The following is a 25,983-nucleotide window of genomic DNA, read 5'->3' as shown; positions in this document are numbered from 1 at the left end:
ACTGTCTTGAAATTGAAAAATTCACGAGAAAAATGCGATAATTATCACGCTAGAATCTGTTGCGACATTTTAGGAGCTTGCCGTAAAAATAAACAAATCAAAATATCGATGACAGACTGGGTCGAGTAAACCGTTGTTGTTTGCGGTGTTTTGTACAAAGCGCGCTGTGATTGGCTAACGCAGTCATGAGCGTCAATCAACCAAATTCAAACTTTGAAATGAGATCCTTGTTGTAAGCAGCGCAGTCACTCAGACAGTTCACGGACATTTCCAGAACAAGAGTGTTTTTAAAAACTTTACGGTTAGAAATTCCCGAGCAATTTTATCGTTGACGCTTCGTTCTCTGGATTTGTGCCTGAAGCGTTGATTAGCATAGCGGTTTAGTTCAAAACGGAGCGCGTGGTTGTCGTTGGGATATTGAGTAGACGCGCTGGTTAATCGTTCGATCAAGTTCCTTTCCGTTCGATTTCCTTCCAAGATGCCCACGGCCGCTTTTCCTCCTCAAGTAACCAAGCATTATGAGTTGAAGCAAACCATTGGAAGTGGTAAGTACTTTGGCTATTAAATGTGAGATGAAAGATTATTCAGAACTTGGAATTCGATGAATATCGCACCACACGCTGTCGATGGAGTCACAAAGTCCATTCATCAACTCAATTACTTGCTGTGACTTACTCTCGCTGTTGTATTCCCGACTACGTTTATGCCCAATGCTTTGAAGTGTTTCCGAAACGTTTACAGGATTCTTTTCTTATGCTTAGAGCTTTGTTAATCTAACAACTTTAATAATGCATAGCTTATATTGCCCATTCGTTTCGCTCAAATTTTCGTCACACGTCAATACCCGTTCGTTAATTGACCCAGCCAGTGTAGTTTTATAAAAATTCTCTCTTTTTGGCCTCTTCCTCAACACTGGCGTGAAAGAAAACGGAAGTTTTTCCATCGAGGAAATTATCAAGTATTAGATGTTGCTGTTTTGTTAGTCATCAACATAGTTTTCTCACATCTTTGTCAGATAATGAGCGTTTGTCTTTGGTAAACCAATACCGAAAAATAATATTTTTCACCGAGAGCTAACGTGGGCGAGACAAAATAAGTTAAATAACATTAGTTTAAGGTTCTACTTAATTTTATATATATTTACCGTGATAAGTACGTAAAAAGACATCTCGACTGCGAATGGGAAAATGGAAGTTTTACATAATTGTCGATCTTCCGGTGAATGTTGTGTCGCTTGCGAGTATATCAGAAGACTACGAGAATTATGGCAAACCATGAAATAAGCAACTACATATTTTATAAATATCAGATTTCTTGTTGTTATCAGTTCGACTTCGCTTTCAAAGCTAAGTTTGTAGATTAAAGGAACTCATTTGTTTTCAAATGGTACGCGTGTTTTGTTTGATAAAAGACCGGCCTATCACGAAGGGGTTTATTATAAGTTATTACATGCAAACTGACAGTACTTCCGTAATTTTCAAATAATGTCTCGGAAGTTTAGACTTATCTTGCACGATGACAACGTCGAGACGTCTACATTTTTATGTAAACAGTCATCCTGAAGGAGCAGGCGGTCAGCTTCAGAAAATTACGGAGATGAAAAACCAAGCAGCACAATTAAAATAAGTTTAAGTACAGTTGCAACATTTCAGGTTTAATTTGGTGTGGCTTACTACAGAATGTGAACTCTAATATGTATGTTGTACATAATTACACTGATAATTAATTTTTTTTTTTATTATTATGTAAATGCCCTACACTTCCTCAAAATTCAGACTGAAGTACAACTTAATGACCTCCTCCAAACTGGGAATCAAACAGCTGATGCCATACCTGTGTTGTGGTTTTTCTGTTTTGAAAAGTGAAATAAAAAATTCCTGAAACAGTTTTTGACGTCATGGTTTTCTTAATGTGAATCAACTATCCATTTGTAAGCATTTTGATCCATTCTGAAAACTTTCTTAAACTAATTACCACATTATAACAATAATATTATGAATTGCAAGATTTGAACACAAGATTATTGTTGTTATATACATATGTTTCTATTTGTGCTTTTTGTTTTCTTTTTGTTTTCTTTTTGTTATTTTCTTCCTTTGGTAGACCTGAAGTAAAGGAAAATAGGAATTAAATCATTTAAACTGAAAATTAAACCAAAAATTATTTTATTAAAACATTAGACCTTACAATACAAGCATTAGGAGCACGCATTAGCACATAAGATAAATATGGCAACATTAAAGGGGATTCTATAAGTTAGGAAATGTTATGATGGAAAAAAATATTTGTCTGGCTAGATTCCAAACACTACACTGTAGCTGTACTAGTGGTTTGGCTGATTGCATTCTTATCTTGTGATCAGGAGATTCAAATTGCCAAATTGAAGCACATGATTAATTAAATCTCACTTAATTTCAGGGGCTGTATTTGCTTTCTTTGTTTTAAAACCCTTTGTTGAATTCAGTTTGTTTACTAATAGCTAGGATTATCTCTAAGAATTAATCAGCTGGTGCTGTACTGTGGTTTGGATTGGTTACAAAAATGTACAAAAAAAAAAAGAAAAAGAAAAAGCGAGAAAAAATAGACAAAGCAAATTCAGGGCACTAAACATTGCATAGAGGATGTTACATGGTGGCGAGGAGATATGAAGTTTATGTGCGAGTGGCAAGAAAAATATCTCATGAGTGAGTGCAGCAAAGAGATATTGATGAGATATTGATGCAGTTTGAGATACTGACGCTTTTTGAAGATTTCCGACCACTTTCCAAAGATTTCCAAAAGTTCTTCAAAACTTGTCTGAAGGTCACACCAACGTTGCCGACCATTTTTCACAAATTTTCGGAGATTACCAAAGATTGCCGAAGACTTTTGAGGAGGACCCAAAGATGTTTTAATCATACACCAACAGATTTAAGTACAATTTCAGAGACAAACTTGATATCAGTGAAATCATCAATATCGTCACTAGTGAGGATATGGAAAATACATCACCCGAGTCTCGCATGTGGTTTCATACGAGTTTTACAAGTGGTGTATTTTCCAGTGAAACAATCATGTCTATAATAAATTGTACAAATAGTACGTTCCTGAATTTTCATATTAAACTGGAATGATGGAGACTGCATCCTTGTCATTTGTGGAGACAAATACTGCCTTTTTGATAGAGTACTAATGACTTAAATTCTGTATTGTTTTCTCATGAACAAATATACTAGAACACTTAGCAAATATCATATATCTTCATGGTTTGATATGCAAATTAAATCTTAATAAGTTGGAATAATTTTTCATAAAAAGAAGTTTAAAGATAACCTTTCAAAATGTTGATCCTGTACAGTGTATATGTGTAGGAGACGGGTGAAGGATTAATTACGGTAAAAGGAAAGTCCCTGAAGGTTGCAAATGAGAAGCAGTTGGATAAAGCCTTGTACAGCTGGTTTTTTTTGTCAGCAAAGATCAAATGGAACACTGATTTCAGGTCCTCTTCTTCAGGAGAAAGCGAAACATTTCTTGTACAAAACACTTCAAAAAGCAATTTTAAATTTTTAAATACATCATAACATACGGGCTGTACATATATGCAATTCTGAACTATACACTATTGAATTCTGTTTCCTTTATCTCTTTAATTTGTTATAATTACTGCCTCATTAATATTCATATTTTTGATTATCCGGACTCTCGATTATCCTGACTATTTACTTAAGTCCCAACAAGTCTGGATATTCAAGGTTTGACTATACGTTGTACAATGTATATATTTATATGCATCATGTTGAACAATAGCCTTGTACTTGAACAATAGGCCTTTCCCACATTTCACTTCAGTGTGTACAAACAATAGCACCAGAGTGAGGTTGGGGTGGACATTATCATACATTTGCTATATTTTTGTCCACCCTGACCTCAACTCAGCACCATTGTTTGTTGGAATGCAGGAAAGGTCTAATAGTATTCCAATTTACATGTGTCAGGATCTTGAAATTCCCTACGGGGCTGAGCTGCCAATATACATTTACATGTCTAGATGTAATCTATGTGATGTATATTTAATATTTTTAGGTGTACCTTGTGCACATTTGGAATATTTGGCATCCATGTACATGTAGTACTGTGATACCTTTACCACTCCTGTCTGACTGTATAGCATACAGCTGCTGTTTCCTTGTATACATACATGTAGATGATATGCACTGCTATTGCTGTATTGCTGAACAATATTTCTTGTATCCTTGCTAAGGTGGTTTTGCAAAAGTCAAGCTTGCTATTCATCAGCTGACAGGAGAGAAGGTACATAATTTAATTTACATGTACCGGTAAGCCACATTATTTTTGAAATAGAACATGGTACTGCGCTCAGCCCACTCAGTGAATTACTTACTGCCTTGTTCACTAATCTATATTAATTAATCCTTCTCTGGCCTTTGCTGATTACATGCACTTTTCCTGTTATTCTGCCTGCTTTGAAAAACAAAACATTTGGACAGGGCTGTTGCCTAAATGAACCCTCCCAAAAACATTGTTTTTTTTTGATCTTTGACATTGTGCACTTACAGCACCTGTTTACTGAGTTCATAAAATATGTACATGTAATTCAATATACTTCTCTCTTCTACTCGTAATTATTTCAAAATGATGGCATTTATTTAAGTACAAATTTAAGATCTGCTGTCCAGATACAAATTTATACTGTTATTCATGGCTGACAAAATATACATGTACATTTTATACCCATGCATACTAGATACATGTACATGTAGAAAAAGATTTTACCTTTTAGACTTTGAGCAAAGGACTAGTCGCAGGCTTCTAAACAATTACCTTAGGTATTATGTGTACGAGCTATTAAAATTGTGCCATTTTTCAATATTCTCTCATGTGATAAATTAAAATGATGACAATGAGTCTGTTAGCTAAAAGTTATCTGATCTGTGTTTTCCTTTTTATTTGTCATAAAAATAGGTTGCAATAAAAGTCATGAACAAGAAAGAACTTGGTGTAAGTAGTTTGACTCTGTCTGTTCACATGTATCATGTAGGTGATTGTGTCACAGAGAATAAATTTTTGAGTCAGGCTTTTGTATGTATTGCCTCTATTATGTTTTGAATATTTACATGTATTTATAGTGCATTTTTTTCATTCATCATTGATTAGTGTGTCTTTCAGTTTTAACATTTGTTAAATGTACTATACAATCAATCATGTGATTTACTTTTAAACACACTAAAATTTATTTGAAGCTTACCTATCAGCATCCAGTTTTGTACATCAAGTTGGAAGTCAGTGACAGAGTTTTGCATAGATTACATAGTAAATTATATTAAGTATTTAACCTTTAATTTTTCAGGGTAACTCTATCAGCTCTATAAATAAATCTGCTATATCAATTGAGGTCTTACTAAACATTGTTCCCTTCTGCTCTCTCCCACAGTCAGATCTACCACGAGTGCAACGGGAAATAGACGCTATGAAAAATCTAACGCAACAACATGTTTGCCAGCTCTATCATATCATCCAGACAGATGAATACATCTTCATGGTCATGGAGGTATTGCTATGTGCCTCTGTTAAGTATGTACTGTACATGATTGTATACTGTTCCATACATGTTTTACCACAACTGTACCTGTTTACAACTTCCACCATTTAGTGATGTATTGATTAAAATATATTTCAAACAAATACATGTAATTTGTATGATAATCATGAATAATAAGTAAATTTAATTTATTTATGTGCTTAGCATGACTAAATTTTAATTATCTTTTGCTAGTATGCACCAGGTGGAGAACTGTTTGATTACATTGTTGCTAAGGACAAACTCAAGGTGAGACATAGTGGGAGTAAGGACATGAACAATCAATGATTGATGACAATTTATGGCGCTCAGTGACAATATGGATGACGACAAATACCAGTGAATTAATGCCAATTAACTAACAGGAAATCAACTGGCATTTTTTTGTTTCTTTATTACAGTGTATAACACAAGTAGATTCCATGTTGTTGTGGGTCGTAACTGATTACAGAAAATTTAGTAATCTGAACATCATTGACACACTTGGCTATCGCCACTTTTTTGTTCCTGTAACCTGATGCCTTCTGTGGCTTATTGCTTTTCAAACAGATGCACTACAACATGAAATCTATTTGTCAAATTGATAAATTGTTTCTGGATTATTCCTTTACTAATTATTTCTTTTTTGCTTCCATTTACTGTAGGAGGAGGAAGCTAGGGGTTTCTTTAGACAAATAGTTTCTGCTGTGGCTTATATCCATGACAGAGGATATGCTCATCGTGATCTTAAACCAGTGAGCTTTGCAAATTATAATTTGTTATCATTTACAAATACAATGTATTTTTAGTTAATATATTTGTAGTCTTTTAGTGGACTAATATTCAGTGGTCATGTCTCTTTGATAATATGACATTGTATAATTAAAATGTATTTAATATATACTGCGATCTTATTTATTTATACTTAATGACACACAATATATATCAAGTTTGCTTTCATAATTGCTATTATATTCATGTGCCAATGTACATGTTTAACTCCTCTTCATGATTATACTGTACATTATAAATTTTTGGGATCAAAAAAATTTAAATATGTTAAATAAATATACATTATGTAATGAACCCTCCCTACAATACTGTACATTGAATAATACAGGTGCCACTACAGTACATGTATATTCCAGAGATTTAGAAATCACAATCTCTACCAGATATAAACAGTTGTACCCAGATGCAGACACATCAATATAATATGGAAACCAAAATCTGGCCCCTTGCCATCCCTATTATAGCATTTCAACTGCTTACAGTGTATATATAACAGAACTATTTATTTAAAAATAATAGGATTTTTATTAAACAATTTATTTTTCACTCTTTTGTGTCTCTTGCCCAATCAGGAAAATCTGCTTCTTGACGAAGATCAGGTAAGAGAGAGAGAGTCTTATTACAAAATGAAAAGTAAGAATTCTTGGTATTCAGCTGTCTGTTACTTCTAGACTACTGTATGTAAAAACGAGCATCAGTTCCTTACTTTAGCCAAATCTGCATGGTTACAAAATTTTTCTTTTGGGGGGGGGGGGGAGTAGGGGTTGGGATTTTCAAATTTTCATTTAGAGGACGCAATTTGTAGTTGACAAGGCCTTCTCAAAGGGGTAGTTCAAATACATGTACACCACTTTTAATTGTACATCTGTTGATTATGGTCCAAGGTAGGCTGTCCAGGTGTGACGTTCACACTCAAACTTTTTGAGACAAAAAACATTATGGGCATGCTGACCATAAAATATGTTTAAGTGCACCTAACCCCCAATTTTTTTCTTTCGCTGAAACGAATCTAGGCTTTATTTGAAGCATTTGGGCGAAGAAATTTTTGAATTTGGTTGAATCCTTGATTTTCTATGCCCTTTCAAAGTCGCGCTTGAAGTGTTTCACGACCGCGTTTTAGGGAGTCTGGGGTGGTGGTTCCTGATGATGTCTACCCAGGAACCAAACACAATGGCGCCTCAGTCAGCTCTCTGTATTTGCTGGAGAAAATGGAAAACAAAACGAATCGTTCCGATGTATTTTGGGACTAAAACGTCCAAGCTTTGTCTCAGAATCATTTTGTTTCGTCACTGGAGTCAGAGTTAAGTTTCGATTTGGAAGACACCAAAATAAACTTCGATCGAGCACGTTCGACAACTATGAACTCACTGCTTAGAGCTTTGAGAGCAATTTACAATATTTCAAGCGACGAAGGGGAAGACTTCTTTGCCGACGAGCTGCTTGTATATTAGGAATGGAAAGCTAGATACGAAGTGGAGGAGCAGGCAAACGAAAAGCAGGAAAGAAAACTCAAGGACTGCTTTGGATGGTAATTTCGTCAACTAAACATAAGATTCCCACTCATGTTTATAGCCCGTTTACATTTGTCCTTAGCGAGAATGTATTTTGTCAAGGGATGATTGTTCTGTTAAATCCAGTTTGTGTTTTACTTTCTGTTGAATGCTTCATGTCTATAAGAGTGACGTACGTGTTGCAGTTTTCGAGACTTGATGACCTCCAAAACGTTGGCTTCGATCGATTGAAAATCGTACTGTTTGGACCTGTATTTTTGAAGCTGCGAGAACAAGGTGGAAGGAAACATTTCATACAATTACCGATTTCACATTGTCACACGTTTTAAGTCGTAACTCCAAATAACCAATGTAAATTGTTCTCAAAGTTTGCAGTGAAATTCATTGGATAAGCGAAAAGGATGTGTTCCCTAAGCGGTCCGCAGATAATGTTCCGCGGTCATATTTTCGACGCTATTGCACAGAATCTCTGTTGCACTGCTGATTTCCAAACCTTCGAAAAACTCTGTGAGTCTAACAATTTTGTTATGATGTAATTCTAAAGGATTAATTTTCTACTTTTATCTAAATCGAAAGAGAAATAAGTGCTGGTTAGCGGCGTACAGTTGCGACCTATTTACATATCAGTTAATACGCTTCTTGGTCATGATCAGATCACACAACTTTGCCGGTTATGTTATAAATACTGCGGGATTGTAAGATATAGGTTTTCGGTAGTATTTCTAAAAATTTCTGGTTAGCTTTAAGCAAAAAATTTATGAAAATAGCGTTCGAAAGTCTGCGGAACAAATTCCAGTGAGAATTCTTTAATGGTTCTCACAGATTCAGTTCGCTTGTTTCGGTTCGACAAAATCAACTGTCATTTACGTCTTTATTGTACCATTAGCCGATCATCGTCAGTAAATTGTACAGTATATCTTTCTTTAAATCTGGAATATTACTGCAACAGCTGATAGCACCTCTGGAAGGCGTTTCTGCGCACTTTTCGAATGTGTATTGCACAATCCTGAAGGAAATGAGAGGACGTGAGATATCCAACCTTCCTGGGTAGACGTCACAAGAGCCACTGGACCCATTCTCCTTAAACTCGGTCATGAAACAAAATGGCAGTGTTTTGGAGCTATTTTCGAGATTTTGTCGGGGCACAGAAAATCAAGGATTTCACGGAATCCAAAAATTTTTTCGCAGAACTATTTCAAATAACAAGTACATTCGTTTTAGCGAAAAAAAAATTTGGGGGTTAGGTGCACTTTGATGGACTTTCCTTCATTTGTGTACATGTACATGCATTTCTCTTATCTACTAACAGTAATTTCCTTAAGTCTGAGAGTGTTTGAAGTCTACCTAAATCCAGGGTGTTTCCAATTATGGGAGATTTTTTTTCTATATTTTGTGTCATCTCTATCATTTTGGTTATACAGAATATCAAACTGATCGACTTTGGGTTAGTAGCCAAACCAAGAGGTGGAATGACAGATCATTTGGACACTTGCTGTGGATCACCTGCCTATGCAGCTCCAGGTGAGTGTGCACAGCTGAATAGTGGTCCTCTCAATCTCTTAAAAAAATTGGACAATTTTCTTGTAAACTGTATACATTTGCAAATGTAGGTCATTTGCTTTTTGTCTGCATTTCTAAAGTGTCACCCGACTGACCTTATCTTTTGTATTTTTTTGAGCGGGTAGATTTAATTTTACATTGCAGTTTTGCAAAATGTTCAACAAATGGATTCTGAACTTTGTTAACTTTGAAAGCCTAGAAGGGGTGGTGATTCGGACACTTACATTTAGGGGTTGTGAAACATTTGGCAGTTCAGTTTATTTCAGAATTAAAAAAATTCAAAAGTTTGATAGCCAGCTCTATAAGCTTTAATGTGATAGACAGGTTTACATGTAGGTATACATGTAGATCTACCGTTTAAACCAGATGCCCTACACTGCTTGGATGCTAGACACCTCTTAAACTATATGGTAACCATAACCTTTCATTGAATTTTTTATTCCTCCAGAACTCATATCTGGCTTTCCTTATCATGGAAATGAGGTGAGCTCTAATAAATTTGTCCTGATAGGTAGTACAGAACATGTACATCTGCAGTTCTCAGTAGGTTTGACTATAACTAACTAAAACATGTACATTGTAAATATATGAGTGCTGGGCATACAAGCACCACAAGTACCTGTAGCTAAGGTATATGTCATTTGCTTGTTCCTTACTTTTCTAAGGATCATTTATCATTTAATATTCCAAGGTGGATCTCTGGAGTATGGGAGTGCTACTGTATGCTCTTCTGTGTGGATTTCTGCCATTTGATGACGAGAACACTTTCAAGTTGTATAAACTAATTCAGGTTTGTGAAATTGCTCATTTTGTCAAACAGAAAGGAATCTTTCCTTGCAATATTATAATATTTCATGTAATTATACAATAGCAAATAATTCCTGACCTGCAGTCAAAAAAAATATATCTACAGAATAATTAGTAATATTGTTAGTTATAGTTTCATATACATTGTCAGTACATTGAATTAATTCTTATCAACTGTTGGGCAATCTACATGTACTTTTTAATTATTTATAATTTATATATAATTTTCATATTTATTGTCATTTTTCTTTTTTTGTCCAGAAAGGACAATATGAAGTACCAGAATGGCTATCACCAGGTAAGTTGGCTGCTAATAAATCACTTATTAATCTGAACTTGCCTCTGAATAGATCTTCCTTCTTTTACTTTTAATTTGTTTTTTTAACTCCATATTCCATACATGACTGTGTAGTTGTTTGTTGTTGTAGTTGTTGTTGTTGTTGTTTAGTATTTATTCATTTATTTCTTATGGACCTGATTACAAAGGTGCACCCTTTCTTAATTTGCAGGAAGTGCTAGAATTTTAAGCCAGTTGTTACAGGTAGGCTTGTTTGTTTCAGTTTGTCTACATTGTATTATACAACAATGTGATGAGCACTTTATGTCATAACTATAAATAGCAGCAAAGTTTCTTTCTTTTAGTTTGACTGTTGCAGCTGTTTTGTATCACCATGCAATTTATCTTCTAAAGATGTTCCATGCATAATGATCTTTCATGTACCTTTCATGGCAGGTAAATCCCAAGAAGCGAGTGACAATTAAACAGCTGCTGAACCATGAATGGATGATGAAGGGTTATGCGGCACCTGTGAGATGGACAAGTCGCATCAAGGTACATGTGCAAGATGCTGTGATAATATTTCCTCTGATTTCACATTAATTTTTACAATCAATGTTTCCTTCTGCTGATAATTAAATACCTGTAGAATCCTATTACATGTATGTGACAGTTAATACCATGCAGTTGTGAATTTTCAATGTGTCAGTCACATGTTCATTTGTAGTAATGAGTAAATGATCATTTTTTGACTTGCGAGTATTCGTGTCTTATAAAAGTAGTTTGCCCATGTGTTCCTTTGTGGGGAGGTGTCCAGTTTCTGTGTAAACATTAAGCTTTACCTAAGAGTCAGATAATGTAATATAATTTTTTAATCAATGTTACTTCTTGACAAACAGAAGGATAAGCCAGATCCTGATGTTCTCCTGGAGCTTGCATCATATTATGACCTAACACCGGAGGCCATGATGAAAAAAGTGCTAGAGGTTAGAGTCAATTTTTTTTATTTGCGTGTTAATATATATACTCATAGTACAGGGAAGTTAGTATTAGAAGAGAGAGGTACATCTGTATTCTGCACAATTTTGTGGACTTTGCTGTATTATAAATTAGACATGTACGCTGTAATATATTTATACTCAATACCAAAAGATTCAATGTGGTAGAACCTTTCATAACAGTGGAAGTTTCTAATTGCTGAGAAGCATTCAGACTCCTTGAATTTGAGGGGGGTCATGGCTCATTGTTGAATTTCAACCAAAATGTACATTTGTACCTCAATATTGCTAAAATTCTGAGACACCCATTGGATCTGTTTCTTTATAAATCCTAGATTGCATGTAAATGATGTCATATTCTCTGTTTCATTTAAAGGTACATGATGATGGTGCAAGTTTTGTTCATCAGTGTTATTTTTAAATATTTTCATGAGGTTACAAAAACAGATGGTTATTCCTTTTGACTGCCCTGGTCCCTTTGGTTTCTTACTTTGTTTTCGTACCATTGTGATTTTGGCACTGTTTTCTCTCTCTCTCTCTCCGCTTTGCAATCTGTATTTGCGGCATCATGGCTCACATTTGTTTGAGAAATAGAAACGAGAAAATCTCTGCAAGCAAGGTACATGTACATTTAGCTTTTGACATGATACTGAACTGAACCTTCCCTTAACAGAATATATTTTGTTTATAAACATGGCACTTAAATTCGTTTTGTTGTTTTCAGTGGAAGTATGATGAAGTGACAGCTATGTATTTCCTTCTCTGCAAAAAGAAGAGCAAGGGACAGCTGCCAGAGCTTTTGCCAAGATATTCCAAGTGAGTTATGGCATAATTTATTGTCAGTAACTTGTGTTGGAAGTTTTTGGTAACTTTGCATTACTGTTTAAAACTTCATTTACAGAGCAAGGACCAGGAAGCGACTGGACAGCAAAGAAAATGAGGTACAGTTTAAATTGTTTATTGTTGGAAAAGGCAAAAAAATAGAAAAGACTACTAGACTATTTTTCATCACCATTGTCATTGCTACTCTTTCCGCCCGTGGCCACTTAAGGCTCTCCCATTGTGCTTCCTTTCCATTCTGCCTCTAGCTACCGCTCTCGCATTCTAGTTTTTCATCCTGCCTGCCATCTCTCTACTTCTGCTACTCTCCTCCAGGTCTTTTGGGTCTTTCTACTGCTCTTTTACCCTCTGGTTTCCACCCTAACTTCACCATGCATTTACTGGATCTCTCTCCACACAGTTTGTATCCAATCCAAGTCCAGCGCCATCTTCTTATCTCGTCTCCGATTCAGTTGATGTATCATTTCAGTGATTATCTTATTGCTCATTGTACAGGCCATCTAATCCTCAGAATCCTTCTCAAACATTTATACTGGAATGCTTCTAATTTATTTTCTCTACCCTCAGTCAAGTCTGTTTTACCCTGTTAAAAGCAGGTTTCCCATTGAAAATTTTATTTCGATTCCTCCAGTCACCAGCACAAGTCACAGGTAATGAGGCACCATGAGGATGCTTTGTGTCAGGTTTCACCTGAAGCAAAGCATTCTGTGTTCATTACCTGTTGCATGTGCTTTTTGGTGTAAATTTTCAACTACTCTCCCTCTCTTCCTGTCACAGAAGTAGAACTTGCCATCAGTGCCTAACCCAGTGCAACGGCTTGATTGTTTGATCCAGCAATATTAATATTGTATACATTTTATTTTATTTTTATTATTGTTATTTTTTTGTCGACTTCCACCAGCATCCCAATGTTCCCAACTCGGAAAATGCGGAATACATTCTTCGTCCACCTAAGCCCATGCCTTACTCTGAGCATCAGGCTAGAAAGGCCATGATAAACAAGGAGGAAAATATGGAACCACCTCTGAGGAAGCTCCGAGCAGGGACGCTTCCTTCCAGTGTACCCACGACACCTACTAAAAAGGCACCCACTGAGATGCCACCACCGCTAGCCCCAATTACACCACGAGCCAGGAAAACACCTGCCAGAGGTAAGGGTTTGTAGGGTAGAGTGTAACTGTTAGCTGCTGTATGGAGAATGAAAGGAAAAAAGAGGATTCATTAGAAAGGCGGTGTGCAACCAACTGGCCCAAGACAACATGAATGCATCTCTAAATTGCTCAGTGGATGATACGCATTTCTCCAACCTGGAATAAAGAGAAAAAATAGTCAGTGTTTTTGCACCGCCTTCGTCAGTTAGTCTGTCAGTCAGTCTGTCTGTCGGTCAGTCAGTCAGTCGGTCCGTCCGTCCGTCCGTCAGAAACTCGGTCAGACAGTCGCTGTTTTGTACTTGAAAACGAGGGTAGCACCAGAAAGTGGTATCTCCTTATTATTTTGTTTATTTCTATTTCTTTTTCTTTTCATTTTATTTTTCTTGATCTTTTTTTTTTTTTTTTTAATCTTGGAACCATCTTCTGTTTCCAAAGGAGCTGCTGCTGATATACCTACGTCTCATTCAGATTATGACTTTGGTAGTAACGACCTTACACCAATATCTCAATCAAAAATGTAAGTACTCTACATGTACAAACATGTACAGTCGAACCACTGAATCAGTCTACAGGCACCCTTAGCTCCACGTTTGTGGTCAGTTTATGTAGAGTGACAAAGTGGAGGGGAAAAAACACTGACAATTTAATGCTGTCGAAATAGTTAACATCTGTGCTTTCAAACAGCGAAACGTTCAGTAGGCAGAAGTGGATTTGGGACACTGAATAACATACTGTAGTTTCCGAACATCAATTGATTTTGATAGCAATGACCCTTCGTTTACGAGAGCTCTATTTCTTTCTGTCTCTACCAAAGTAGTTTTGAGGAACTCAAAGGTGTCTATGTCTGTTTAATTATGAAGAGGTTGCAAAGTAATTTGAACTTTTATAAAATGATTTATGAGCAGAGAATTCTTGTGCTGAAGGTGCTCTGAAGGAGAGAATTGAGAGAACTCCTTTTTACTTGAAATAACTTCAAGACGACCGTTAGAAATCAGGAAGTTGCTCATTAATTTTTGTATATTCTTTTATTAAAACTTAGCTCTTATCCACACATACACTTGTTTGTTGGAATAGAAAGTAATAGCTCCATTGCCCTTCCAGGTGGTCCCAGTCCCTAGACACTAACCTGGACAAGGCCACGTGCAAGAGAACGCCTTTTAAATCTCCATTTACAATCGGAAGGAAAAGGTTCGGTTCTGTAGACACGCCCTCGAGTACAAGCAAGTGGAGCTCACGGGTAAGAAGTCATTAAGGGACGGTTGTAAATTTTTGTGTGTTGAATTCTCTTTCCCTTACGGAAATTCTGGAACCTGACCACTCGAAAGCATTGTTATTTTGACTGCTGCATTGTGATTCACTTTTACTGTTGAGCTTATCTTTATTGTTTTGTTGTTGTTGTTATTGCTGTTTTAAGGTTACGTACAATGCATAATGTTATTACAGCAATCGACGTGATTTACGTGGAGAAAGCCTGGACGGGTAGGACCTACTTGTTCAAGCTACGTATTGAACACATTTTTTACGAGATTAATGTTAATTCCACAGGGGATTATGGGTAGCATTGAAGATGGACTCAACAGAATTGTGGAAGCAATTACACCGAGGGGACTCGGGGGACATGGGCCGAGGAAAGTCAAGGTAAACGAACTTTGCAAATTAGTTAAATCTTTTTGTGCTTGTTGTTGTTAACCACATCTTAGCAATGATGAATACAGCAAGACCTTATGTTGTGTTTCTGTTACTGCAGGCTCTATATAATGTTTCTTCAACCTCCACAAGAAGTTCAGACGAGGTTCTTGACGAACTGAAGCGAGTTCTGCAAGACCGAGACATTATGTACAAAGAAAAAGGGTATGTGTCTTTACATGCAATAATCCCTGAACAGACTGATGCGAAGATATTACTTAAAGGGACTGTCATGGATTTTCAGCGCTGTGCTCTAGAAGCGCCCAGGTCCCACAGGCGACTAACTTTTGCCTTCGGGCGACTGGAAAATTTGACCTTTTTTCATATAAGCTCTATTTAAGTGCTGGGCACCCAGTATTTCATGATTGGGAACCTTTGGGCTCTTCATAGTTTTTGTTAGACCACAGGCCTTGGATTTTAGTAACATTTAAAAAAAAAAATGTTGACCAAATCGAGAGAAATATAGAAATCAGCACTGAAAACAATGAAGGGACACTGTAGTAGAACAACAAATACAAAAGATACCGTGGACAAAAATTGAAGAAGAGTAAAACGGATTGCGATAATGGGTTTTGAAAAGTTGTTAGGCTGAACAACTTTCGAAGTTAATCTCTTGTTTGCGGAAGACATTTTTGGTTGTAATGAAGCTATGGTTTTGTCATTTTGTCATCCATAGAAATAGTTTCTTCGCTAACATTAAGTTTCATAGCGCATATTCGGCAAAACGTAATAAAGTAGACTCAACTCAGCCATGACACAGTCCGGTCCCTTTAACTACATGCCACTCTCGCTTTGTTATATTTACTTTACCGGCATTTTCGTGTTTTAGGTACACTCTTCGATGTAAATCTATAGACGACAGAGGAAAGGTTCTTCTTGAATTCGAAATGGAAGTTTGCCTCATTCCGAAAATGGAAATGATAGGTACGCCTTGAGACACGGGCTTTGTTTTTCCTCTTCATTCTCTTACTGTATCTCTCCCCTCCTTTTAATAACAGTGTTCTCGAGGTTTTCAATATGGTGGGTTCTCGATCAAATTGGCCGTAGCCAGTGAACAGGCTCCGACAAGAAGGGCCGAGAAGGAACTGGCCGAGAGTGAAGTGGCCGAGGGGGAATGGGGTAGGGTCTTTCTCTTTGCCCCATTCTCTACTGGAGAGCTGTTCAGTTCAACATGTCTGTTGACCCTGAGACAGAAAAAAATTGACGCCATTTACAGTCAACCTCGACTTTGCCGGCAAGTAAAGTACATGTAGAGAGTCAAGGAACGGCGAACAAGCTAGGAAAAAGCGACTACAATGAATATCGGGAAATTATCTGGGAGAGAAAAAATTCAGTTTCTTGTCACACTCACTGAGATTAAACAGCGAAATTACGTTCGAACGCTGTCCGTTTGTCGGACGAAAGGTGAAATGGCTAAGATTACTTTTCGAGAAATGTTTTGTCACCTGATTGTCGAGTCTTGCAACTGCGGCCTCGCAGTCAAGAGTTCGTACAGGTAAGCTGTACCTTTTCTCAGAGGCCATTGTTCCATATTCGTTCCCTTTCAGAAAAAAACACTTGTCCATGCTAACTGAAATTTGTTCGTTCACAGGTGTACGCCGAAAACGTATGAAAGGAGACACATGGGCTTACAAGAAAGTATGTGAAGAACTCTTGTCCTCTGCAAAGCTTTGAAAATCCACGAGAACCGCACGTGACCTGTGCGTGTTAATTGTCCAATTAGAAAGGCTTCCGAAAGTGAACCTGGACTTATCATGGCATTGCGCTTGCGTGGAGATACGCGCGCTTGTACAGCGGTGGCTATCAGGCCTTGCAAATAGTTGTCTATGTACAGAATAGGATTTTAGCGGTTTTAGTGTTAAAGTTAATATTTTCATGATTTAAATTTGACTGTAACAATGAGGAAAAGAACTGTGGATGTTGTTCACTGCGTCCGAGAGTCATCTTACTAGTTCTACAGTGTCAACTAAAAGCAGTTTGTTTACGTTTATTGAATGTCTAAACAAGGACCTGATCAGCACTAGATGAACATTAGTAGCTGTAAATTGAACGTGAGCTTACCGAAGGCTTTTTTGCATTGCGTTACATTGACAGAACTTTAGGGAAGGTAAATCCTCGACCCAGTTGTAAATTATCAAGTGAAGATTTGGACAAATTTGATTTTCTTACGTCAGGTTTGGAAAAATAAAAATCCAAATGGTGATATTGGTTGATCGGTTTAGAAATAGATTTTAAACGCCCACATCTCGTAATTAAATTTCTTATACTTGAAACGGATTTTTGTCTAATTTTGAAATTAAGATACATTGATTCGATTTATTGTTCCTTATCAAATAAAACTATGAGCTAAGAAGTAAAATTACATGTAAAGTAACAAGCAAATTTGTAGTATATTCAAGGGAAATTGTGCAAGAGAATCCATTCAAAGCCTTTGGTGTATCTGGTTCATGGAATTTTCTGTTACTGTATAGTTTTTCTTGGTCAAGCTGCCACAGGTCAAAAAGTTTAGTGCTTGATCAGCTAAATGCTCAATTTATGTTCAAAGTTGGGATTTTATTTGCTGCAGGTTTTGATAAAAAGTGTCGCTGCTTTTGGAAAAAAGGTACTAGCTTCTAAAGAAACTGTTGGGCCGGGTTGGTAGGCAATTGAAACACGTGGCTATTTACTGATAGAGGTAAATTAAATGCTGGAGCCCGTTTCTGAAGCTGACAATTCGAACGAGTGTTAGCCCCACAAACCTTGCTACGGTTCTTTATAATGACCGTCGTAAAATGATTTTTGATCATTCGTATTCTGGTCGGTGCTAATTGTTTTTTGGTAAGGGGAGGGGGTGGGGGAACCCGGCTTGTATGAGAATACGGCCCTACTCGAGGACGTGTTTTCCTGTGGTAACCACTGGTGAATGTATTAGATTTATGAGTTCGAGTCAGAATTTCAAGTTCAAGTTGAGTTTTGAGTTTGGTAGAATTTCGTGTGGGTGCCCATTTACGCTTGCTTTCCTTGGGCTTTTAGTTTCATTTTCGCCCAAATTTGACTGTACCTGTTGACTTTTATTATACGACTAACAGGAATGGTTTCGAGGCCAGTCGCGGTCGTTCTGTCAAGGGATTGGTTTTGAGGCTAAAAAGAGTAACTTGACGTTTTAACTCGAACTCATGAAATCAAGCAATGTCATCACTCCTAAGTGAAATTGTCACTATATACGGGTTGTTTAGTACATCCAAGTTACTCGTGTGTTGAATATCATAATGTTGAGTTAATATTAGTGTACGTGGAAGAGTGGAAGAAGCGTCTCTTTGTAGATGCAACTCACCGGGTCGTTGATTAGGAACATTGAACATTATGCAGTTGGTAATGAATATCTCTGTACAGTCACAACTGTCATATCAGGTAGCAGTTCTTTTTTTCTGTCCAGATTGTTGTTACTCAACCCTCGGTAAACTTGACCGACGGTGTAGGGTTTATTGCAAAATATTTTATAAGAAGTTGAATGTAGCGGTAAATGTAATGATTAAAGCAGACATATTGTTGAGTTATTCAACGTTCTAAAATGAAAATAAATGCACTAAAATAGATGTATGTCTTTGTTTTATCATTGTTTCGCTTTGCTTGATGTATTAGTTGTCCCCATGTCTCCCTCAAGGTTAGAGCAGAACAAACGAGGGCTGGGTTGCTGGAAAGTCTTAAAAGTGTTGAAAGCTTTTTTTCTCTCGCATAAAGGTAGTTTTCGTTACTGATGTTTTGTGAAGTGCGAGATTAGTCGAAGTCAAACTGACTGGATGGATGGAAAATATATTCATAAAACTTCAAGAAAAGTTGAAGAAACAGATCCAAATTCTCGCTAATCTTTGATTAATTGATGGTGCTTTGATCCTGGTTGGGTCTCGTCAGCACGGTGTAGCAGCAAGAACTTGCTTTACTCAACAGAACAACCAGCACGAAAGCCAATTGTTTACTAAATGCACATGGTAACGACCTGAGATGAAACTCAAATCCAAACGTTTCGGAATGGTCAACGTCAAATGAAGAGCCATATAAATAAACTGAAAATGTTAAAGTATTCATATTTATAATGATAAGGAAATTATATTATCATTCGATCCATTTCTTCCTTTCCATTGGTTGAGAGCCCACCACTTGGTCTGCAAATGACTGCCTATCACTGCCTACAAATAATGTTCTGCTCATGCGTAGTACCGCATTAATGTGATTTGCACAAATAATATTCTGCTCATGCGTAAATGCAATCGCACTCTCGTGTGGAAAATAGACTCTTTTCATAAATGGCTGCCAATTATAAATTCTTTTGTAAGTATTAAAATTAGCCTGACTAACCTCGTTTTTGAGTCGATAATTCAAAAGAATTTTTACTCCCAAACGAGTTTAGTGAGGCTAATTTAAATGCACACAAAAGAATGTTAAATTGGCAGCCATTTATGAAAAGGGTCTATGGCGTACCGCTTTCCAGAGCTGGCGGAGAGTAATTTGAATATGAATCGCATGATCAACAAAATATCGTGATTTGTCAGGGTCTCGCAGATAAATTATTTGCCACTGACAAATGACGATATTTTGATTATCATCGAGGTTAAAATGAGAGTGAATGCATGAACCGTACTCCGGGACCTAAAAAAGAGGCCGTTGTGGAGAGATGGCCGTTAACGGAAGTTCGACTGTTGTATCAAATGCGGAAGCGGCATGGTTTTTTCCCATGAAGGCTGTCTCTTCGTAATGATACCGTGTCGCTATATCTTCGAAGGCCATGATACTGAACTTGCCCAACATAGTAAAAGGAAAGACAAAAATTTTAATATCGAAATCGCCCGTTATCGTGATGTCATCAGTTCCTTCTTCCAATATCACTGAAAAAGGAAAAATGGCAATAATCGATTTTATTACCTTTTTATGTTCAAATATAGACATAAGCAGAATTTTGTCTTGTAAATAAAGACCCGAAGATCACTATCTCGAGAGACTAGCTAAAAAACATTTCCAATGCAATGTTTTTGCCACAATTACTTTTTTAATGTTAAATATAAACATTACCATGATTGGCGGATTTTTCTCGAAAATTTAGAAAACATTGGAAATTAACATTTGCCAGTAATCAGGTAAAAGCTAATTGACTATATTATCTTATTTTGAGGAAACCGATCCTGCACTTTCGCGAAAATGCGCGCTGTTGTTTTTATCTAAATTTTACTTTTTTATTATTAACCTTGAGTTTTTGTTATGTTAAATGGCTGCACGTTTTCCTTCAGTATTCTTTGGGGCAACGAAAAACACAAACCTTTCGCACTTGCAGGGAGCTTTTTAGTGACATTCGGCATACTTTGACAGGAATTATGTGAAAATTCTTACTGTAAATAACTTTTTATTGCAGTTCCGACTTTAAGGCCGCGATTTTAATGAACGGCAAGCCTTTTTATCCTTCGTAATCTTTATCGCTGTCCGTCTTCGCCGTTGGACTAAACACATTGTATCAAGTCAGCATTTCTCATGAAGCTTATTTAAAAACAATCTTTTTATTCAATTCCTCAGCGCTGCTCGGGATAAAGTTTTTTCAACTGTTCAAGAATTGTCCATTAGCCGTGAGCAAGTCTCTGTTTACAAAGAGTATCCGCACTTGTTATGGATAATTTCGAGCAATCATCGTTTGTGACTTCTTGCACGTTTCAATAGTGAAAAATGCCATAACGAGTCCAAAAGTGCGCTCCCCACAATGTAACATGAGCGGTTCTCCTGTTAATTTTTTAGTTGTGGACTTTTAGCGTCATTCCCGTGTTTTGGCTATTGAAGACTGATGAACGGTGAACTAGTATATCGATTTTTACCTCAACCTCAAATTTTTGGTTCCTTAACTGAATTCTTAGTCTGAACGAAGCATTTTTTAAAGGCGACTTCATTGTTGTTCATACAGTGCGCTAAAACGCGGTTCACTGAAATGCCATTTGATAGCGTTACTTTATTTTATTATTATTATTTTTTTTACGATGATTAATTTTTCAGATTTTGCTTGCACTCTTTTTTTTTTTCTTTGTTTTAAAATTTCCGACTCTTCCGCTTTGTAATTTGAAATGAATTACCCGAAATGTTTTCAAAATTAAATTTGACCATTCGGTCGCTTTCCTGACATTTCACCTGGAATTATTATCGGACTAATCTAGAAGCTTTACTAGCTTATTAAATGTGCGCCTTACATTTCGACGCTGTGTTCGTATTTGAAGTTTTCACTTTTCTGTCAGCTTTCCGTCATACAGCGTTCTTATTAATCTCACAATGTTCTCACTCTTTCCTTGTAGTATGGATCGTCAAATCCTTTGTTAATCAGAGCATTTTCAGATCATACAAGATGTAAGTCGTGGCCAAGAATTTTCGATACTGCCGCAAACTCACTCCTCTCGTCTCAATCTCTCTTTCCATTTGCTCGCAAATTGCGTGTCTTCTGTTCTCCGGCTTCACCCAGTTGATAAGTTTTTGAAAAGCTGAGGAACGCCTTCGAGTTTGCGGTGGCAATTGCTTCGTTTGTGCGACTAGTTCTTCTTCCTCGTCAGCCTCGGCGGTTTTCCTGTGCTCGTTGAGGTTCTCGAGTTCAGTTTCCTCAAGAGAGAATAGTCCTTTCTGAAAACACGGACACTCTGAGTTGTTGTTACGATGGTTGTGATCAGGTTTAAGATAGCTGTAGGTCACAGTTCCCTTGCTTGTTGTTTCGCAGTGGGTTCGGGCGCATTCACTGCTGTTTATCACAGATTCTTCAAGGTCATCTTTGTTCTTGTGAACCCTCTTGTAATGAAAAGGACGACGGAGCTTGGAGAAAACTCGGTCCTTTAAGCGCCCCATTCTTTTGGCCATTTGCGTTCTCAGTAAAAAAAATAGATTACACTTCTTCTTCAGCTCGTTTCCCTTGCAGTTGTTCCGCGCACAGTCGCGGTATCAAAATTGTAGACAATGCAAGCTATTTCTATCGGTACGTTGTGCACAGCAACACATCGGCTCCAGCGGTTCTGATATAAAAGCGAGATTACTCTTCTTTTGTTCGAGAGTTGACGTTACGTAAATCCGGACGCTTGAGAACGAATTAAAAAGTTCCTTAAAAGCAATCAGGGAGGTCTCTTTTGATCAACGTATACCATCATTGGCTTCAGGCAAAGCCTCGGTTGACAGCAATGGTAGAGTTACAATACCACAACCCTTTTAGTTTTATCTTCGCAAACTTGCAAACTTTCACAACGTGACCGAATAACCTAATCTTGATATGCCAATGTCGCACGGCAGGGAGATAAGATGAGTGACACGAGTAAATGTTGACTCAAATGTGCGTCAATTCTCGTATTTACCTACGTAGTGTGGTGAATAAATAAAAAAAACGTGATTTTTTTTTTTCAATGGTACATTGAAGAGAATAAAGGAAACAGAATATAGTTATCTCAAGTGGCCTTTCACATTTGAAACAACCTTTGTTTTCCAAAAGCGCAAATGTTATTTATTTGTTGCCAGTATTTGTGCAAGAAATCGAAAGTACACATCCTGGTGGAAGCGATGCACATTTTTTTTTCTAAGTATATCAATTTAAATCAACTCTGTCAGCTTATCGCTAATACAATGTACTCGTTCTGACATAGTATTTTGCATATCACCCACTCGGACAATATACCCCTCATATCTCACAATTTATCTGTCATCTAGTGCTTCAAATAAAGGAGATACCTTCAGCACAGTCAATATAACCCGGTATTCTCGAGCATACCCAGTAATAATCTGGCATAAATTGAGATTGCTTGAACAAAACTATCACGCACTATTTCATTTGGTGTTTTAAAGCTATGTCGTACATTTGGAAATGGATATATATGTTTTTTATCATTAGAATTATACAGTTCGCCGCCAGTTCGCCCACATGTGAACGTACTTGTTTTTGCGCGCGCAAAAATTTAGATAAACATTTTTTGGTTGCTATTCTAGGCAACAGTCTGTTTCAAATGTAATTCTGTCGTAAACCAGGCGTTCAGAATAACGGCTTTTTTTGCTTACCACGCAGTTCGTGATATTGAAAACTAGCGCAAAAATAGTACGTTAGTTTTAAACAGAGACTGCTGCTTTTTTTTTTTCGAAAACCGTTCTTGTTTACCATATCTTGTTTTATTGACGATTACTCGTTTATTCATTGCGTAGTATTCAAAATATTTTGAAAAAGGAGATCGCGCTACTTACGCAGTCCGAGAGTAAACTGCGCATCGTATTAATTTGATCTGTCGTGTTCATAACGGATTATCATTATTACTTTTTCCTGCAGAATCTTATTGGTAAAAATGACTAGTGAACACTCTTCCGACAAAAGATCGCTTCATATGTTAGCCGGTGTGCATCGAAAACTGAGATGCAGCGAACGCAGCAATGAAAATTCGATTGATTATGATATATATTTTGATAGTTGCTCTCACTGTACAATCATTGCCGCCTGTTTTGGTGTGAGAACTCGAGTTTTAACGATTAAAAAAGCTGTTATGCGCCGAAAATATTTTGAAAGCATTTGCGTTCGCACAGTTTAAAATTACGAAAACATGAGTAAATGATTTCGAAGTAAACAATTTAACTTAACTCATTTTATTTGCATTCAAATCTTAGAGAAATCACTGTTGGGTAAACTGATTTTTTAACTTGGCGATTCCTTTGTTTCTTCTGTTGATGTCGGTCATGTTTATAGAATTGTTTTTCACCTTTCAGTTTTGTAAAATATGCAACTTTCGCTGAAGAAAGTTGCATATTATTGAATGTTGTTGCAATATTGCCGTGATAGTGTTGCATGTTGTTGCATACTTTCTCAAGGAGAGTTGAAGATTGTGTCATGTTTATAGAATTGTTTTTCTCCTTTCAATTTTGTAAAATATGCAACTGTCCCTGAAGATAGCTGCATATTATTTAATATTGTAGCAATATCGTTGTAATAGTGGTGGATATGGTTGCATACTTTCTCAATATGTCGTGCTTAAAGAATTGTTTTTCTCCTTTCATGCCAATTTTGTAAAATATGCAACTTTCAGTGAAGACAGCTGCATATTATTTAATATTATTGCAATATTGTTACATTTTAACTTTCCCAAGGAAAGTTTAATATCGTGTAAGTTGCACGAATAACTATGAACTTGGAATTAATATAAATAAAACAAAGCCTCATGTGAAAAAGATTGAGAGTTTTTGAACATTTCCCTGCACTGTCTCTCGATGTAATACGAAATTGTCACAACTAAGTTCAAAGGAAATGAGCTGTAGTCGGTATGGAGAATTTAAGTGCACCTAACCCCAGAATTATTGTTTCACTAAAACGAATCTACTTGTTATTTGAAATACTTCTGCAAAAAAGAATTTTGGATTCGGTTTAATCCTCGATTTTCTTTGCCCCGACGAAATCTCGAAAATAGCTCCAAAACACCGCCATTTTGTTTCGCGGCCGAGTTTGAGGAGAATGGGTCCAGCAGCTCTTGTGACGTCTACCCAGGAAGGTTGGATATCTCAGGTCCTCTGATTTCCTTCAAGATGGTGCAATACACATTCGAAAAGTGCGCAGAAACGCCTTCCAGAGGTGCTCTCGGTTGTTGCAGCAATATCCCAGATCAGGAGCCATAATCGGGGACGGAGACCGTAAGTCTCGGGATTCGCGCGCACCTATGATATGGGACAATTTTTCTATTTTTAGAACAAATTGCGCCATCCTGACGTCATATATCCGCGCGGATTCACGCACGTGTCGGGGGCTCTCGCGTGGATGTTGTCACGTTGTGTGATCAAATGGTGAGAGTTGAGAGATTCTTTTGCGTATTTTTCACAGCGATGGCAGGGAATAAGGCAGGGAATACGAACCAGGGCGCTTATATGTAGTTTTATGCTCTGAGCTAACGGAAAAGGTGGGTTTTTCAGGGTCGAAAACAAGACTTCAATCTCGCGCTGGGAATGAATACTAAGATCTGCTCGCGCTAGTTGTAAGCTTACGCGTATGTTTTTGCGTTTGTTCTGACTCAAGAATATAGCAAGAAAACTCTACACTCTGGTATCGAGTTAATTTGTGAGTTTCTCAGACAATGGTTCATCATAACCAAAACCTGTTCTGATGGTTTCTTATTGTTTCTGCTTGTTTGGTGAGTTTGCAAAAGTTTTTGAAAGGAAAGTCTGACGCGTACAATTAGCTCATTTGCATAGTGCAGCTCGTACACTTCAAGTCCGAGTCGGTGTTTGAATTGTCAACAAATCTTGACAAAGATTTCTTTCGTTATCTTTTGTGCATGCTGAGATGCTGTAACAAATTTCACGAACGCAAAAAAGGCTGCTAACATCATGTGTGTTTCTTCAACATAAGCATAGTGAAGTTTTACACTGCGAAAATGAAAATAGACAAGGAGTTCTGATAGCTCGATCAACAAACTCGAAATCGTTATTCCAAGTTGATTAAAGAAAGCGTCATCGTAACTTTGCTGATTATTTCTGCTTTATTCACATATTTCCAGCTTAGCTTTTAATATGTTCTCAAACATTTATCAATCTTAAACATATTTAAAAACTATAGAGTTATTGTTTGAGTTCGATGTACGCTTTCACACGAAAGAGCGGCGGAAGTACAATTTGTCATGTTTACTGACTGTACTGAAAACACGCATCGGCGGGCGCTCTCATTCATTGACAACAGAGAATTTACCGGATTTTTACACGAATAAAACTGAGCAGTATCTACGGACGTAAAGTTATTGGGCCTTGGATGAAACATCAAGCGTTGCTTAAAATTCAAGCGAAACTCAAACTAGCAATTATTTTG

At 37.0% G+C, this 25,983-nt stretch overlaps 2 protein-coding genes across 2 annotated transcripts; one reads left to right on the top strand and one right to left on the bottom strand.

The window, feature by feature from the left end:
• Nucleotides 1–194: 194 nt before the first annotated feature.
• On the top strand, nt 195–18,754 carry LOC110045191 (maternal embryonic leucine zipper kinase-like). Its single transcript, XM_089273853.1, has 23 exons — nt 195–545; nt 4,241–4,290; nt 4,963–4,998; nt 5,432–5,548; nt 5,774–5,827; nt 6,223–6,312; nt 6,922–6,948; nt 9,282–9,381; nt 9,869–9,903; nt 10,112–10,210; nt 10,489–10,525; nt 10,737–10,768; nt 10,961–11,059; nt 11,404–11,490; nt 12,227–12,318; nt 12,404–12,443; nt 13,244–13,493; nt 13,929–14,010; nt 14,595–14,730; nt 15,039–15,131; nt 15,241–15,344; nt 16,009–16,103; nt 16,771–18,754. Exons 1-23 carry the CDS (start codon nt 479–481, stop codon nt 16,851–16,853), a joined length of 1,905 nt encoding a protein of 634 aa, XP_089129979.1. The 5' UTR covers nt 195–478; the 3' UTR covers nt 16,854–18,754.
• A 1,779-nt stretch (nt 18,755–20,533) lies between these two features.
• Nucleotides 20,534–22,451, bottom strand: LOC110045192 (uncharacterized). The gene has a single exon (XM_089273856.1). The coding sequence runs from the start codon at nt 22,029–22,031 to the stop codon at nt 21,507–21,509; it is 525 nt and encodes a 174-aa protein (XP_089129982.1). The 5' UTR covers nt 22,032–22,451; the 3' UTR covers nt 20,534–21,506.
• Between the last annotated feature and the right edge of the window lie 3,532 nt (nt 22,452–25,983).

The sequence above is a fragment of the Orbicella faveolata genome, unplaced genomic scaffold (assembly GCF_042242905.1).
Source record: "Orbicella faveolata isolate gen_17 unplaced genomic scaffold, um_ofav_v1 contig_35, whole genome shotgun sequence".
Taxonomy (NCBI): domain Eukaryota; kingdom Metazoa; phylum Cnidaria; class Anthozoa; order Scleractinia; family Merulinidae; genus Orbicella; species Orbicella faveolata.
The sequence above is the reverse complement of the archived record's forward strand: the minus strand, read 5'-3'. Positions and strand labels throughout refer to the sequence as shown.

Excerpts from the sequence above, each read along its gene's own strand:
- LOC110045191 (XM_089273853.1), top strand. The coding sequence starts at position 479 with ATGCCCACGGCCGCTTTTCCTCCTCAAGTAACCAAGCATTATGAGTTG. Across the intron at positions 9,904-10,111 it reads TTCCTTATCATGGAAATGAG|GTGGATCTCTGGAGTATGGG; the intron begins GTGAGCTCTAAT and ends TAATATTCCAAG. Across the intron at positions 10,526-10,736 it reads ACCAGAATGGCTATCACCAG|GAAGTGCTAGAATTTTAAGC; the intron begins GTAAGTTGGCTG and ends CTTAATTTGCAG.
- LOC110045192 (XM_089273856.1), bottom strand. The coding sequence starts at position 22,031 with ATGGCCAAAAGAATGGGGCGCTTAAAGGACCGAGTTTTCTCCAAGCTC.